General features: G+C 56.9%; 3 protein-coding genes across 3 annotated transcripts; all 3 read right to left on the reverse strand.

The window, feature by feature from the left end:
- Window positions 1-447: 447 nt before the first annotated feature.
- RNF227 (ring finger protein 227) lies at window positions 448-2,308 on the reverse strand. The gene is made up of 2 exons (XM_032322333.1): window positions 1,713-2,308; window positions 448-1,201 (listed from the first exon to the last, which is right to left on the reverse strand). The coding sequence occupies exons 1-2, from the start codon at window positions 2,215-2,217 to the stop codon at window positions 1,146-1,148; spliced, it is 561 nt and encodes a 186-aa protein (XP_032178224.1). The 5' UTR covers window positions 2,218-2,308; the 3' UTR covers window positions 448-1,145.
- A 4,093-nt stretch (window positions 2,309-6,401) lies between these two features.
- On the reverse strand, window positions 6,402-13,294 carry KCNAB3 (potassium voltage-gated channel subfamily A regulatory beta subunit 3). The gene is made up of 14 exons (XM_032321792.1): window positions 12,626-13,294; window positions 11,293-11,336; window positions 11,167-11,204; window positions 10,870-10,949; window positions 9,644-9,688; window positions 9,517-9,561; window positions 9,220-9,263; window positions 8,940-9,026; window positions 8,579-8,664; window positions 8,332-8,452; window positions 8,154-8,248; window positions 7,951-8,074; window positions 7,682-7,770; window positions 6,402-7,408 (listed from the first exon to the last, which is right to left on the reverse strand). The coding sequence occupies exons 1-14, from the start codon at window positions 12,865-12,867 to the stop codon at window positions 7,331-7,333; spliced, it is 1,218 nt and encodes a 405-aa protein (XP_032177683.1). The 5' UTR covers window positions 12,868-13,294; the 3' UTR covers window positions 6,402-7,330.
- A 1,186-nt stretch (window positions 13,295-14,480) lies between these two features.
- Window positions 14,481-16,210, reverse strand: TRAPPC1 (trafficking protein particle complex 1). The gene is made up of 5 exons (XM_032321148.1): window positions 16,109-16,210; window positions 15,899-15,997; window positions 15,677-15,747; window positions 15,177-15,315; window positions 14,481-14,880 (listed from the first exon to the last, which is right to left on the reverse strand). Exons 2-5 carry the CDS (start codon window positions 15,995-15,997, stop codon window positions 14,752-14,754), a joined length of 438 nt encoding a protein of 145 aa, XP_032177039.1. The 5' UTR covers window positions 16,109-16,210; the 3' UTR covers window positions 14,481-14,751.
- Between the last annotated feature and the right edge of the window lie 13 nt (window positions 16,211-16,223).

The following is a 16,223-nucleotide window of genomic DNA, read 5'->3' on the forward strand; positions in this document are numbered from 1 at the left end:
GCACAAGCTTAAAACTGCAAGATAAGGGGTGCCTGAGTGGGTTAAGCTTCAGACTCTGGATTTCAGCTCCGGTCATCGTGTTAGTCAGGATCATGAGCTCAAGTCCCAGGTCAGGCTCCGGGCTCAGTGGAGTGCCTGCCTGAGCGCCTTTCCCTCTCCTTCTGTCCTTCCTGCCCCCTCAAGTGCTTGCTTTAAAAAAAATTAAAAAAAAATAAAATTAAAAAAAATTAATTGTAGGATACGCATCTTTTTTCCAGTCGTGACCGTGTTCTCCATGTCATTGTAAAGATGACAGATAAATCAAAAAGAGTAAAATGTGAGGGATGCCTGCGTGGCTCAGTTGCTTAGGCCACCGCCTTCAGCTCCGGTCATGGTCCCCGTGTCTGGGATCGAGTCCCACATCGGGCTCCTTGCTCAGCAGGGAGCCTGCTTCTCTCTCTGCCTGCCTGCTTGTGAGCGCTCTCTCTCTCTCTCTCTCTGACAAATACATAAATAAAATCTTAAAAAAAAAAAGATTAAAATGTGATGCCTTTACCAAACGGCTTTCCTATCCCTGGTTGGCCCTAATTAGGTGCCTCAGATGAATGCCATTTGGACCCTGATACCTGCCCTCACAGGCTGAAGAGAGACTGAAATGAAGCGAGGTACAGAGGCATCTCAATAATTTTAGGAACACACTACCATTCTGGGCAGATGAGCATACCAGCCCTGGGGGAGAAAAGAAATATTTTTTCTCAGCTAACATGCCGTAGAAGTGACAGTAACAGGACACAAAAATCGACCTCTTCGCCCTAGCTTTTTAAAAAAAATTTAAAACCACTGACACAGAATTGCTAGAATGGGCCCAATTGTTCCAAATGGCCAGAGCTGCCCTGGACAAAAGCCAGTCACAGCTAAGGACACATTCTCTGTCCTTCCCACGAGAATGCGGACCCGTCTCCACCATCCCGGGGCCTCTCCCCCGAGGACGCGAGCCTGGCCCAGTCAGTACACCGTGTTGCCGGGGCCATTCTAGGGCGGCCCCTCCTGCCCTAGGCTTAACTCCTGCAAAAGCCAATCCCGGGACGGGCGCGCGGTGGCCTTGGCCTCAACCCTGCACTCCAGCGCGCCTCGAGAATGCAGCGACCACCTTCCTTCCGCCGCGGTCACAGCGTGCAGGGGCTCATGCGAGCCAAGTCCTTAATCTCCGGACAGTACAGCACTGGGGGAAACGGGGAGGGTCAGTGTCAGCGGGAGGGTGCGGCCGGGCTGGCGATCCCGGGCGCCCCCACCCCAACCCCGGCAGCCTCCCCGGGGCGATTCCTGGTGCCCCCCCCAGCGCCCGCAGCCCCCCGCAGCCCCCCCCGACAGACCCACTCACCCTCCAGCCCCCCCAGCTTCCCAAGGCCATCCCGGGAGCCCCCTAACCCCGCCATTTCCCCCGGTGCCCCCTCACCGGCCCCCGCAGCCTCCCCCGGCGTTCCCGGGCATCCCCCCACCCTGCCTTCCCGGGAGTCCACTCACCTGTCCCCGGAGATCCCCCCACCCAGTCGCCTCCCAGGGCGCCCCCAACACCAGCCCCCCGAGACTCCCCCGTGACCCCGGGTACACCCACTCCGCCCCGGCTGCCGCACCTCACCCTCCGACCCCCGCAGCCTCCCGCGGCGATCCCGGACGCCTCCACACGCGCCCCCCACCCCCCCAGCCCGGCGCCTCCCCCCGCGGCCCCTCACCGTTGCTAGGCAGCGGCCGCCGCCAGCGGCGCGCGGGCGCCAGCACCCGCTCCACCAGCCGCCGGAGCGCGCGCCAGCCCGAGCTCCTGGGTAACACCCCCTCCTCTCTCTGGTCTTCGTCCTCGGCGTCGCCGCCTCCCGGGACCGGGCCGCCCGCCTCATCCGGCTTGCGCTCCGCCCGCGCTCTGTCTTCCAGCCGCGACCACAAATCTGGGTCCACTGAGACCTCCACCACCCCGCCGCGCGGGAGCGGCGTGGGCGCGCGGCAGAAGGGGCACGTGACGACGCGGCGCAGGCGCACCACGCGCGCGGCCGCCCCGCCGCCGTCGCCGCGCGCCGCCAGCTCGCGCAGGCAGGCGGTGCAGAGCGTGTGGCCGCAGCGGGCGCGCGCCGTCCCGGGCAGGCGGCGGGGCTCGCGGCCCGCGAGGTTGAAGGGCCGGTAGCAGATGGCGCAGTCCAGCTCGCCCCGCTCCGGGACGGACGGCACCCTCACCAGGAGCTGCATCGTACCCGCCGCGGGCTCGGCCGACGCAACGAGCCGGCCCTCCTCGCGCCCGGGTCGGCTCCTGGGGCGGGCGCCGCCGCCTCCCGCCCCTTTTAATAGCGAGAGCCCGCCCCGCCCCGCGAGGCGTCACGCCGCCGGCTGGTCGCTCCCAGCCGCGGCACGCGCGGGGGCGGCGGAGGCGCGAAGCCGGGGATGCCAGCGACTGCTGAGCCGCATCAGCAGCTCCGGGCTGCGCGGCGGAGGACGGTGGGGGGCGCGCCGCCCCTCCCGCCCTCCGCGCCTTCCTTCGCCCCCGAATACCAAGCTGGCGCTCCCCCAGTCTGTGTGCAAATCTCCAGGACCCGGCAGCACCCCAGTTCTCGGCCGCCCACTGGTGAGGTCCCCGCAGCCCGCCTGGCCTGCTGGTTTAGTTGCGCCCTCTCCATTCACAGCCCCACCCAGACAGGCCATCAGAGCCGATGGCACTGCCCGTTCTGCCCATCTTTATGGGCTCCTGGACACTGGCACGGAGGCAGCCCTCAACTCGCTGTATTATACGCGCCCTCCTTGGCTTCTCGTAAGGCCAACTTCCCAGACTCATTCTCAAACTGCTCGCCTCTCAGCTGACATCTCACTCTACGGAGACACCTGGATGCCAGGATCCTGGATGGGCCTCCTCCCAGGAATGCTGGGAATCCTTTCCTTCCGGAGTAGCCAGGCCTGGACACCCACACACCATGATGGTTTCAGCAAAGCAGCCCAGTTTGAGCTCTGACTCAGGGTGTGATTTGCCCCACGAGTAAACAGGACATAACACACAGCCTACGCTGCCTTGTGGTACCACGCCCACCTCCGACTGCCTCCCCACCCTCCTCTCCCGGACCTGCCGCCCAGGTTCTGTTGTGAAGATAGTAGGGCAGATTCTATGGCCGGCTGGCTGGCTTGAGGACAGATTCTAGCCTCCAGCACTCGGGGGTTGTGACAGCCCAAGCAAGTGACCTAACTTCTCTGGGCCGGCTGGTTTCCTCATCTGGACAGTGTGGGTATTAATGGTATTGAATGAGCAAGGTACTTAGAACAGGGCCTGGCCCACAGAAAACAGGGCGTGCTCCCTGCTTTTATCCTGTGCCCCCAGTGTACATTGCATTTTCTCAGTACCCAATGTTGGCAACACCCATCTCTCGGTCAGTACAAGGTGGGCTTCTCTACGCACATGGCATGGACTGGCTTTAACAAGCAGTGGGAGCTGGTTTTATTCTTTAACTAGATTGCCACAGACCTGACAGACACTCTCTTGCAAGGAGGTATACCATTATCTGCTAGCAAATAGTTCAGAACTTCTGAGTTGTAATTTCTTCACGGTCACGTGGGGGAAGCTATCAACTTATGCCAAAGATGCTTTTATGCCAACCAAACTCTTTGGCAACTTCTCTTTGGGATGTTGTTCAGAGGTCTCCTCAGATCTTGTATTTACTTATTTTAAGATTATTTATTTGAGAGAGAGAGAGAATGAGCAGGGGGAGGAGCAGAGGGAGACGGAGACTCCCCACTGAGCAGGGAGCCTGACTCAGGGCTTGATCCCATGACGTTGAAACATGCATGAGACTATGACCTGAGCCAAAGACTGCGCCACTCAGGCACCCTGCATCTTTTGATATCTTTGGTAGATGATTACATCTTAAACTTTTAGGGTAGATGTGTTATATAAATGTTCTACCCAAAATGTTTTGACAGAGCCTCTCTAAGTTCCAGACCTTCCTTTCTTGCTTGTCTTCAGAAACCCAAAGTGATGATCTCTCTGTCCCAAGTCCTCACTTCCTCTAGTGCTTCCCACGTCTTTCTTTACCCAGCTCCAGAAACCAAAGTGTCATCCTTAACCACCTCCTCCCCGCTGCTGTCACCTTCCTTTACCAACTTCTCAGCAAGCCCTGTTCATTTTGCCTCCTAAATGTCTCCTTGCTCCGCCAACTTTTCTCCACCCACAGCACACCACCCCGGTCCAGGCTGCCATCATCTCTTGCTCAGACCCTGGTAGGACCCTCTTCCCCAGATCACCAGTGACCTTTCCAGATCTGAAGCCTAACCAGGTCTTACCACACATCATTTCCATTCCCGTTTAGAACCTTTCAATGTGGTGATAGTTCAGTTCAGTAGCCCCAAATTCCTATGCCATGTGACTTTGCTGCTTCTCCCAGCAAAAATTGGGGTCTGTTTCCCTATCCCTGGAATCTGGGCTCAGCTCATGACTTCCTGTGACTAACAGAATGTGGCAGAAGCGATGTTGTGTGAGTTCTGGGGCACAGTCCATTGGAGGCCTTGCAGCTTCTGCCTTCATCCCTTGGGATCCCGGCCCTGAGTCTGTTATGTAAGGAAATTTACTAGCAGATGAGGCTGCATGGAGAGCTGAGACGTCCCAGCCAATGGCCAGATGTAGCAGTGAGGCCAGCTGATGTTCTCGCACAGCTGACCTGCCAGGTCAGTCCAGCCACACGAGTGAGCCCAGGTGCAAAGAGCAGAGGGCCCAGCCAAACCACAGAATAATGGGGGGGAAAATAAAGTTTTAAAAAGTTGTCTCTGGCCACTAAATTTGGGGGAGGGGTGATTTGTATGTATCACTGAATAACTAATAGGAACAGCTTCCTGGTGCCCTTAGGATGAAGAAAATATTCCAAAGTGCCCGATGTGGTCTTGTATGTTCTGAACTACCCAAGTCTCCCATTCTGCTTCCATCCGCTCTTGGCACCCTCTAGCTCTGGAGACCTTTGGAGTGCATGTTCCCTTCTGCATGCTTCTCCTAGCCCTCTTGCTTTCACCTGCTGACCCTTCACCGCTGAGCACGGCCTCACCTTGTCAGATGCCACTGTAGACTCTGGAAGTGGCCCGCACCTGCCTCTGGACTTTGGACAACTTGTGTTTGTTTGCTGGCTATTCGTTGCTTTCTCCCATCCATAAACTCCGCAAAGGTGTTACGAGTCTGGTTTTGCTCACCACTGTATCCCTGTACCATAGTGGGACTCAGTAGCTAAATACTTGTTAAGTTAATGAATGAAGTCGATGACAAATACGGTAAATGTGTGACGATAAATGAAGGAAGGTCTCTTATGAGGACTTTCCAAACAGCCCCTGAAGGTAATTCCTAAAAGGACTTTTTTTTTTTTTAATGTTTTGAGCAAGGGGGGAGACATTTCTATTGAAATGAAAGAGGAGTCCTCCAAAGTAACCATTTAAGGAGAATACTATTTTGAATCTATGAATTCTTATATGTTTATTACAGAATAACTAATCATGGTTTAGTCATCCATTGTGCCTGGTTGTTTCCTCCACAGTCTTCCAAAATGAGTGGGAGATGTTAGGAGTGGATGTAAGTATTCATTAGTTGATCTGGTTGGTTGCTAGCCAGCAAATCGCAGGCTGCTGACTTTTCTCTTTTTGGAAATTGGTTTTATGCTGCTCTCTCAGCTTCAGGATCGAGGAAGGAGTGAGGATGGGTAGAAGGGAGATGGGGAGGTTGTAACTTAAGGAAGGCAGAGAGCATCCTCTCCTGTCTTGTGATCTCTAAGGGGTGTAACTTTCCACCCACTTTGTGTCCCAGGGAAATCAGAGTCCTTTGGGGGAAGACTAAGGGTCGTTTCTGACATGATCGCATTGGAGTCTGCTTTTCTGCCGCCCTGAAAGCTGATTTTTCACTGGTTTCCCTTTTTCCTTTATGATAATTCCCTCCCTCCATGTCATCTCCACCATAGGCCAGTTTTCATCTTACCTCTCCCTCACCAAATCCCAACGCCCCAGCCTCAGCTCAGCCCCTCTCATTCAGCCACAACGAAAGAGTTCCAGAGAGTTCCTCAGCATTTGTGTGGGTATCAGAAGGGAGATGAGAAGTACAGGACGAGAAGGGTGGCTAATGCAACTTTAAACAAAACAAAGACAAGGGTGTCAGAGAGAGGAGCAGCGAAACTATGAAGCCAGATCTCTGGGCTCTGAGGGGTGTGGTGACTCCAGGAAGGAAGAAAGCCGGGGACCAGGGACTGGGGTATGCGGGACCTGGGTCCTCAGCGAGGGCAGTGGCTGGCAGTGACTAGCAGCATGATGCCTTGGTCCGCGGAGAGAAAGCTCCCGCTGTAGCTAATGGCAGGGAGCTAGACAAGGGCCGGTCATCAGAGACAGAGGTCCTACCCTCCCAACCCTGCAATTTCAGACACCAGCAGTGAGGACCAAGCTGAGATTTTATTTACAGTTCCCTGGGAAAAGTCTTACAGAAGAAAGGCCGGCATTATTGCTTTAAGATTATTGCCAGGAGGAAGACTGCAGTCCTCCACTGCTCGGTAGGAAATCCTGCTACAGGCTCGAAAGTCTCTCCCCCAGACATGACCATCCTAGCCCCAGGTCTCCGCTGTGACCCAAAGGCTGTCACCATGTCCTGCAAAGCACAGCCCAACTTTTCCCCAGAGCCATCCCCACTGCTTGGCCAGCACACTTCCCTTTACCTGCGTCAGGGCTGTCACTGCATCTCCCCCTCCCCACCGCCCCTCTTCTTTGCAAGAACAAAGTACTGACACTCGTGCTCAATTTAAGCGCCCCCCCCCCCACCTCCGCTGGGAGGCAGGGTCCTCAACGATCAGCATTTACTTCCCGCCAGGACCAGCCTGGCTTCCTCTGTACCGAGTAACGCAAGAGCCCCGGTTCCTTTGTCCCAGCGGGAGTCACGACTCGCTTCTTAGGTTATTACCCCTCGATGACAGCTCCAGGGCCACTTTTGAGGTAATTGGCATGTTTCCTGGATCTGCCCTGTTTTTTTGTTTTCCCCTGGGTCTCGGCGATTAGGGGAAGAAGAGAAGGGAGCGAAACCAAGGGGCAGAGAGGGGACGGCCCGGTGGTTCATGCCCGGGATTAGCAAGAGGGCCCGGCGGAGCGCATCGAGGAGGGCGGCGCACTACTTTCCCTCTCGAGCCCCACTGCGGAAGGATATGGCTTTGTTCATGCGCATCGCTACTCGAAGCCGGGACTCGTTCGGGGGCGGGGCCTCCCTGGCGGCGGCCGCGGCGTGGAGGGATCCGGGGCGGGCGGGAGGCAGCGGCGGGAGGCGGTCCTCGGCGGGTGCGGCGGCCCCGGTGCGGGTGCTTGCACCCTCGACCGACTACTTCTTGGAATGCGGCTTGTTCCCCAGGAGCCCGTCTATCTCCATCACCGTCTGCGGGGTCAGCTGGCTCAGAACCTGGAGAGGAAGGCAGTGGGGTGGGGGCACGTGCTGGCTCCCCGAAGAAGGGCAAGGGGTGGTGCGGGGCAGGGGCAGGGAGGTTTGGGGAGCAGCGCCGCGGGGCCAGGTGGCGGGAAAAGAGCCTTGCCTTGTGGCCCCGGACCTGTCCTCTGCGGAGGGAGAGGCCTTTGTAGTGACTGACCTCCCCAGCCCATTCCGGAGTGGACAGCGAGGACATGACTTCCGGGGAAGAGGACAGAGATGGGCTCCGCCTCTGAGTCCCCAGCTCACCTGCAGGGCTCCCAGGTGTTCCATCAGCTGCTCTGCACTTGACACCCCCAGGAGGACTGAGCTGACACCCTCGCTGCGGAGACACCATGCTGGGGCCAGAGGAGAGAAGAAAGAGAACTGATGGCAACAGCCACCGTTCAGCACCCACACTTGAGGAGTGTCTCTGAGGAAGAGGTCCTCCCTAGGGGCAAACCAGTCTTGGTTTTGGGGGTGTCTTGGCAGGAGGTGAGGCCCCCCACCCGCAGGTCCCAGGGCTGGTGGTGTCTCACCAATGGCCAGCTGGGCCACTGTGCAGCCCAGCTGGTGAGCGATGGGAAGAAGGTCCATGACTTTGGCTTGTTGCTGCTTCTTGCCACCCTCACTCTGCACCTTGTCCTTGAGCCACTGGTAGCCCTGGAGGCCAAGGAGAATGAGCACCATCCGGAGCGGCCCAGATGGCCCAGTCCTGCCATCCCGAGCCCCTAGATCTCACCTTGACAGTGGCCCTGCAGGTATCTGGGACTCGCCCATCATACTTGCTAGTGATGAGGCCACAAGCCAGAGGGGACCAAGTGACTGATCCAACACCTAAGGGCAAGAGGATTGGATGTGGGGACAGGGACCTAGGTGATGGATAGGCCCAGGGAAAGGTAGGGGGGGGGGCTGCGAACCGATTTTGTGGTAGAGCTCCGGCAGCTGCGTCTCCACCTTCTCCCTCTGGAACAGGTGGTGCTCAGCTTGCTCACACACTGGGGGGATCAGATTGAACTGTCTGGCCATGGAGTAGGCCTCCTGGGTTGGGGCAGGGAAGAGATGGGGGTCAGAGCACCCTTCCCCACTCTCTTCCACTGCCCCTCCTCCGGTAGAGTGGGTTTTGGGGTGGCCATGTGAAAGGGGGAAGTGGGGTGGCACACTCACCATGATTTCCGCAGCTCCCCACCGGGATGTCCCCCAGTAGAGGGCCAGGCCCTGGTTAATGACATAGGTCATGGCTCGCACAATCTCTAGGCACACGGGAGAGAGAGAACCTCCCTGTCAGGCCCCTGGCGTCTAGGGCTCCAGATCTGTGCACCTTGGCTGGCCCCACCAAGACCCTGGGCATCTCTATTTAATCAGAGAGATGGGGATCTGCTGTTCACCTCCCTCCCTGCCCAAGAGCAGGGGTCTGAGCCCCCCACCGTGGAGCTTGGGAGGCCTCCTGAGCAGAGGCTGGCTTCCTGCTGAGAGTTTGAGGAAGTGCTATTTTGAAGGATGGTTGGGGTGGGGGTTCTGCTTTTACCCTCCATGGGACTATTGGGGTCTGAGCGGTTGGCGAAGACGATGTCCACGTATCCCAACTGGAGGCGCTCCAGGGATCCTTGCAAGCCTGGGGCAGGGGTGGGGGGGGGGGAGGTAAGTGCTTCAGCCTCCCTTTGCTCAGGATTCAGACATTACCCTCTTGCCACAGCCGCCTAACTCCCAGCTCCCCATGCACAGCCTCCAACTCAAAAGTTTCAGAGAACGTTCCCAACTCTTCTGGCTTCTGTATGCAGCCGCTCTTCCCAGCCCCGAACTCTCACCCTCGATAATGTGTTTGCGGCTCAGGCCTCGCTCGGTTTCTGCCCTGCAGGAAAAGGGAAGTCAAAGATGAGGCGTGACAAAGACAGGAGCAGAGATGGCCTGGCGCCACGAGGGACTGGGATTGCATGGGTCCCCAGGGGCAGGCTGCAGATCTGGGGTGACATCCAAACCCCCGAGGGACTGGGATTGCCCGGGTCCCCCAGGGGCAGGCTGCGGATCTGGGGTGACGGCCAAACCCCACCTCTCTTCACACATTTTCTATAGCTCTCCCCAAATAGAGTGTGGCAGCCACTTACTGTCCTCCCCAAAAAATCTTGGTGGTGATGACATAGCTTGATCTCCTGGAAAAAGACAAAAAGAAAGAAGCAAGAAAAGGGATTTGGGATGAGCACTTCCCTGGCAGCCCCTCAAACCCAGACTCACCTCCATCCTTTGCTCTTAAGGATGTTCCCGAGGGTTCTTTCAGCCCTGGAAGGAAGATCATGTCAGAAACACCGACCTTTCCAAGATGGCTCAGTTCCTTCCCTCCCCGCCACTTTTCCCTTCTACCCATTTCCTTTCTGGTAAAGCAGACCATAGACCACAAGCTCATTAGGCTGTCAGCCCCATCGTGGACAAAATAAGAAGGGCTCCCAGCACTTGAGATGTGGTCATGTACTTTTCATTCATTCAGCAAGTATCAGCTGTGCATCAACTGTTGCCAAGCTCTGTTCCAGGTGTCGAAGGGATAGAATGTGAGGGGACAGGGACAGCCTAGGGAAGCGGGGAGGACACCTTGTTGTCTGTTCCCACCATCTGCATTGCCCTCCCCCTTCTTTGAGTCTCTGCAAAATCCCATCTTCCAAAGCTCAGCTTGGATTCTGATTCATTTTACTGAAAATGTTCTCTGATTGCTGGTCTGTGCTCAGCCCTTCCTGTCACCTTCCATAGCTCCTACTGGCTCAATCCTTTGGCACTTAATTATGCACTAGCCTGTGACAGGTCTTAATTTGTTACATCTGATGGTTACCGAAGTTTCCCTGTTACTTAACCTCTCATCTCTCCCTGTGTTTTCGGTTTGCTTGACCATTTTGACCGTGAGTTTTGGGAGGGCATGTTGTCATCCCACGAGCGGTGCCTGCTCTGGGCTAGGCTCTGTGTAGGGACATAGGTGACTTGGACAAGTTCCATGGAAGGAGGAGCTTCACAGTTGAGCAGCAAACACGCCTACATAAACCAGTAACTGACAGCTGATGGGTCAGAAGCCAGTATAAGTGCTTTGGGAGCCGAGGTGGGTGCTGACCAATCTGGGGAGCTGGGCAAAGGCTTTTTGGAGGAGCTGACATCGGGCCAAGTCTTGAAGATGAGCAGCAAAGTGTGGCAGATGGGAGAAGACGTGGGGGAAGGTCTTCCTAGGTTTTGGCTAGGTTTGACAGGACCGAGCATGAAGCCATGGGTACGTGTTGGCTTTATTTTATTTGGACTGTCCAGGACACCCTCTGTGCTCTACACTGAAGAGGGACTAATGTTGAGACTACAATTCCCATACTGCATCGGGAGCCCATTGGCTGGAAGATTGGAACTTAGTGTTCATGGAGTTCCCAGGGTTCCCTAGAGGGAAATAAGAAGCCCCCGATGTTCTCACTTGGCTCCTTTACCCCAGTCCTTACTTCCCCGCTGCGTAGACTTCAGCCGTGTCAAACAGGTTTACACCATGCTCATAGGCCACTGTCAGCACGTCCTCTGCCGTCTAGGGAGGTGACAGAAAGAGATGAAGGTCAACGGCTGTGGCCCTCATAGAGCTCCCTCTGTGCCCAGCCCCACTGCTCCTCTGCCCCTGCCCCAGCCTCCAGCCTCGGGCCCACCATTCCCCATGCTTGTCGTCCAAACCTCTCTCCAAGTCCACTCCCCTCTTCTCTGGCCCCCTCCCACCTCCTCACCCTGCTTCTAGGGCCCATCACTCATACCTCATCCGATATTTGAGAACCAAACGTGACCCAGGTGCCTGCGAGAGAGAAGCCAGGCATGGGACCACAGTGGGCGGCAAGGCACGAATGCCCCCCCCCCCATCATTCCTCTGCTGTCTGACTCACCTAGGCCAAGACAGGACACCCGCAGACCAGACTTGCCTAGGTTCCTGCAGGACACAGAAGCAGCAGGAAGGGGTGGAGCCTCCATTAAGGACAGAGACCATCAGCCCCCAACTCCTCTCCTTCCAGAATCAGAAGCCCTCAGGTAGCTCAGTCCAAAGAACTAGGCCCAGTGGGCCCACCGAGCTGGGCAGGGCTCTGCCTGGAGCGTAAGTGAACGAGTAAATGACTCTAGAGACAACATCCGGAGCCTCTCTTGCTTCCTGGTTTGTGTTTCTCCTGGTGGGATCTCGTCTGTGTTTGCGTCATCTCTGGGATGTGTGCAGTTTGGGGCTGAGAGGAATGTGACAGGCTGATGGGGATGAGTTTGTGGAAACAGACCCGCAGATAAAGAGGGCTATACTGAGGGGCAGACACTACGGTGCAAAGGAGTAAACCAAGTGAGGCTCAGGCACTCAGGCAGGCAGGGGTCCTTGGGCAGGGTAGGTGCATGGGCCCCCCAAACGCAGGTAGGACACCTGGGTGGGGAGTGTGACAGGAAAGGCCAGTTGTCCCTCTTCCTCCGTTGGCTCCCTCCACTCCTGTGGGCTTGTGGTGTCTGCCTCTCACCCAGACAGCCCCCTCCTCCTAAGGCCGCCTCACCCAGGTCATTGGCTTAGCTTTTCAATCAGAGCCAACACATGGAGGAGATCAGATGAGCGACCTCTGCTCACTACCAGGCAGGAGCCCCTCCCTTCCTCCCCTATGCAAGTTCTGAGAGCCCAGCAGTTCTCTGAGAAAGTCCGCTACAATCCCATCTACTTTCTCCACCAGGACCCCGTCTGTCCTCAGCATGGGGCTGAGAGATGTGGTCCACACTTCCAAGAGCCCCAGTGCCCTCCCCACCAAGAAAGGTTGCAGGATACCCGGCCCTTGGGGCAGGTGAGGGCAGTATCTGGGTCAGGCATCCTGAGAGGGCCAGAGTGAGAAGCTGTTTCCTTCCCCCACCCCCTTCCCAGGACATTGACCCAAGGACACGCCATCCCAGAGGGGGCCCAGCCTGGAGATTCCTGCATCCCTGGCCCTCCTGGGGATAAGGAGACAAGCTCAGGATCATCACCTGGCTCTGACAGGACGGGTCAACCTTGGTAAAGTTAATTTTCTCCTAGTCAGGGGTATCGTCGGAGACAAAGAGAAGGACTAAGTAAGGGAGCGCCCCGGTGATGGGAGGAAGAGATGGAATGAGCTGGGTGGGACCTTCTTAGCGAAGACTGAGGGGGTCCTGGCGGCATCCCAGGAAGCCTAAGTGGTTAGGAAAGGGGAGCAGATGGGGTGGGCTGCTCGGCCACCCCCATACCTGTATTTCATGCCAGTGCCTCTGCCGGTGCTCTCTCGGAGGGCCCCAGCGGGCGCTGGGGGTCGGGGGACCAGTGCGGCCCGGGCCTTGGGGCCCGACCCTCCTCCCCCCGGAGGGTTCCCATGCCCCCCGCCGACCGGCCCGCCATTACCGCCCCCGGGGCCCGGCCGGGGTCCACACAGACGGTCCTCACTGCTCCGGCTGCGAAGGTTCTGCTCGGTACACGCAATAGACACCTGCATGCCAGCTGGCCGGGGCGGGGGAGGGGGCTCCAAGGGGGCGGGAGGAGTTGGGAACCGGGAAGCCCGGGCGCGGACGGCGGGGGGTGTAGTGGCGCGAGTCCTGGGAGAGCGGGAAGGCTGTGCAGGCTGCTGCGAGAGCCGCCAGGCAGGATCGGGCCCGCGGGGGCGGGTTGCTGGAGGTCGCGGGGTTTGCTGCGGGAGGGGAGAAACGCGGGAGGTGGCACGAGGGCAGATATTCGGATACGGGGTCCCTGGAGCGGGGAGGAGGAGGGGAAATGGGTGAGGGTGAAGGTCGAGGGCGGTCCTCGGAGATAGGGACCTAGGGACTAGGGGCGGTGGTGGAAGAGAGATGCCACCTCAGCCCAAACCGCAGCGGGACCGCTAGGCTCCCAGCAGCGTCGGCAGCGGGCCCAAATAATCAACATGCAGACACCGCCCCCTCATCTGAATAAAACCGCCCGCCTCCCAGCCAAACCCGCCGCTCATCTGCATAAGCCCCGCCTTCTGCATAAGCCTCCGCAGTATGGATATTCTGTGTGCACGGAGAAGCCGGGAGGACGGAACCCGGGAGGGTGGTTATCATACCCGCTGGGACCCCCAGCAGGTCCGTCTTCCTCCAGCAACGTGGTTTTCAGGTGGGGGGTGATTTTGTCCCCTAGGGGTCACGAGGCAAGGTTTGGCGACATTTTTGACTGTCGTGACTGGGACTGGGGGGGGGTGGAGCTGTGCTATCAGCAGCTTGAGTGAGGGCCAGGACAAAACGCAGGACAGCTCCCCCTGCCCCCAAATTGTCAGTGCAGACGGTCCCTAGTTATGGTTTGACTTACAATTTTTTTTTAATCTTTTTTTTTTTTAAAGATTTTATTTATTTGACAGAGAGAGATCACAAGTAGGCAGAGAGGCAGGCAGAGAGAGAGAGAGAGGAGGAAGCAGGCTCCCTGCTAAGCAGAGAGCCCGATGTGGGACTCGATCCCAGGACCCTGAGATCATGACCTGAGCCGAAGGCAGCGGCTTAACCCACTGAGCCACCCAGGCGCCCCTTTTTTATCTTTTTGATGGTGCCCAAAAGCAACAGACATTCAGTAGAAACTGTGCTTTGAGCTTTGACCTTTTCCTGGCCTGACAATATATTGCATGATACCTCCTGATGCTGGGCAGTGGCAGGGAGAGTCTCGGACCCACTCAGCCCCTGGATCCCAAGTGTAAACCATCCATACACTTAGCAACCATACTGTTGTCGTTGTTTGACTCTCAGTACAGTATTCAATAAATCACATGACATATTCAACACTTTATTGTAAAATGGGCTTTATATTAGATGATTTTGCCCAACCATGGACTAATGTAAGTATTCTGAACACATTTAAGATAGGCCAGGCTAAGCTATGATGTTTGCTAGAGGAGGTGAATTAAAAGCATTCTTGACTTATATTTTCAACTCATGATGGACGTAAGCCCATTGTGAGTGGAGTGTGATCTGTCATTGTTGAGATGCCCATGGACAAAGCCTCTTTACAGGCTCACAGTATGGGGCCACCCTGGTTCATGCCTTCCTGAGTGGGGCAGGACCCTGACGGACCAACCAAACCGACAAACTGACACGCTTAGGCTGCAGAGGGTGACAAAAAGTTTATTCTGTACGTTTGCAGCATCAGGTAGGGGATAAAACTGGAGAGGGCCTGGTTTGGAGGTGTAGGGATTCCTGGAGGCTTCCTTCCTTGGACCAGGAGGGCACGAGGGCAGGCTTTACACTGTTGCCCTGGGAGGGCTGTTGTGGAACAGCAGGTGGTAGAGGGGCACACAGTGGGACCTTCATATAAAACAGGTTAGGAAGGGGCCCAGGAAGACAGGGATTCTCCTGGGGGGTGAGGTAGGGTGCTTCCTTCAGCCAGCGCGGGCAGAGAAGAAAGGCAGAGAGCGGATGTAGGAGTCCAGCCGGGACCGGAAGAGCTCACTTTGCACAGTTTGGCCCAGTGGGCACAGGGGGTTCTTCACCACCAGCTCCACATATAGCTATAGAGGGGAAGGATGTTAGAGCCAGGCTTCAGATCCTTCTTGTTTCCAACCCCAAAACCTAATGGAATCTCAGGGCTGTGCGAATGCACAAGCACTGAGGGCTGGGACGCAAGCCTCCCGGAGAAGAAAGTATTTCAGGACCTAAAGAGTCTTGAGAAAACTCTTGACTTCAACAGAGCTACAGCACAGTAAGGTTAGGGCAGGGAAGCTCAAGGAGTCTTGAGGCTTAACTAAGTGGCCATGGCTGTTGAGGAGCTTTAGAGGAGGGAAGGGTCCCCGGGGCTGGCACTGACCGCACTGTAGATATGATGCAGCACATCCCGGATGGGTCCAACGCCCAAGTCAGTATTCATGACAACCTTGATCCCAGTGGGCGTCTCGTAGTAATGGAGCTTGTAACGGCTAGTTTGGAAGGCCAGGAAGCCATCCTTCCTGCAGAGATGGGAGGACGTTAAGGAGTGGGAGCATAATCTCTACCAAGAGATACTTCTGACCCTGTCTAGGTCGACTCCCTAAACATCATTGTTCATAGCAAGCTGATTTAGTAAAGACACCTCCCACCTTCACTCCTCAATTTAGCCCCCCCACCCAACCTCTCTACCTTCAGATCTTCCCCCCTGCCTCTCAGACCAGCTCTGGGTCCAGACTCAGCCTCTTTCTCTCCCTCCCCTCTCCCTCTGTCTCCTTCCCCTCTCCTGGGGGCCAATGTCTCTTCCACTCCACAAAATCTCCCCCGCCCCCCAAATTCCCAAGGCTAGCCCTCCTTCCCTCAGCATCCCCTCTGACAGCGTACATGTCTAGCGGGGACATCTTGCTGACAAAGGAGCGGATAGAGAAAAGCATCCCATACATCAGCTTGTACTCCTGGAGGGAAAAGGACAGAGTTAGCTCTCGGTTGTTGAAGGAGACGGGAGAGGGGTGGGAACCAGATGGGGTTTGGAGAGGAAGGGCTGGGCTGAGACTATGTGCGTTTGGAGATGCGAGGTCACCCGGATTGCGCGGGCCCTCTCGTCACCTCCTCTTTGGGGATCCCCGCTTGCTTCTTGCGGTGCCACTCGCTGTAATGAAGGCACACTCCATTCCGGTCAAACAGGTACAGGTTGTGAACAGTCATCTGCAGGGCAGAGAGTGTAAGGCTCGCTCCGAGACCGCCCACACTCCGAGGGCTCCAGTTCCCGATCCCCGACTCCCCCCAACCCGGCGCGAACCCCTCCCCCGGACTCACCGGAACTGCTCCTAGTGCCCGTCACAAGACACTTCCGGTTTCCGCGGAGTCCCGCCCCACCGGCTCCTCAAACCTCAGTGGTGAGGCCATAGCTCCGCCCCATGCCTCCCTCAGC

The sequence above is a fragment of the Mustela erminea genome, chromosome 18 (genome assembly GCF_009829155.1).
Source record: "Mustela erminea isolate mMusErm1 chromosome 18, mMusErm1.Pri, whole genome shotgun sequence".
Classification (NCBI taxonomy): Eukaryota; Metazoa; Chordata; class Mammalia; order Carnivora; family Mustelidae; genus Mustela; species Mustela erminea.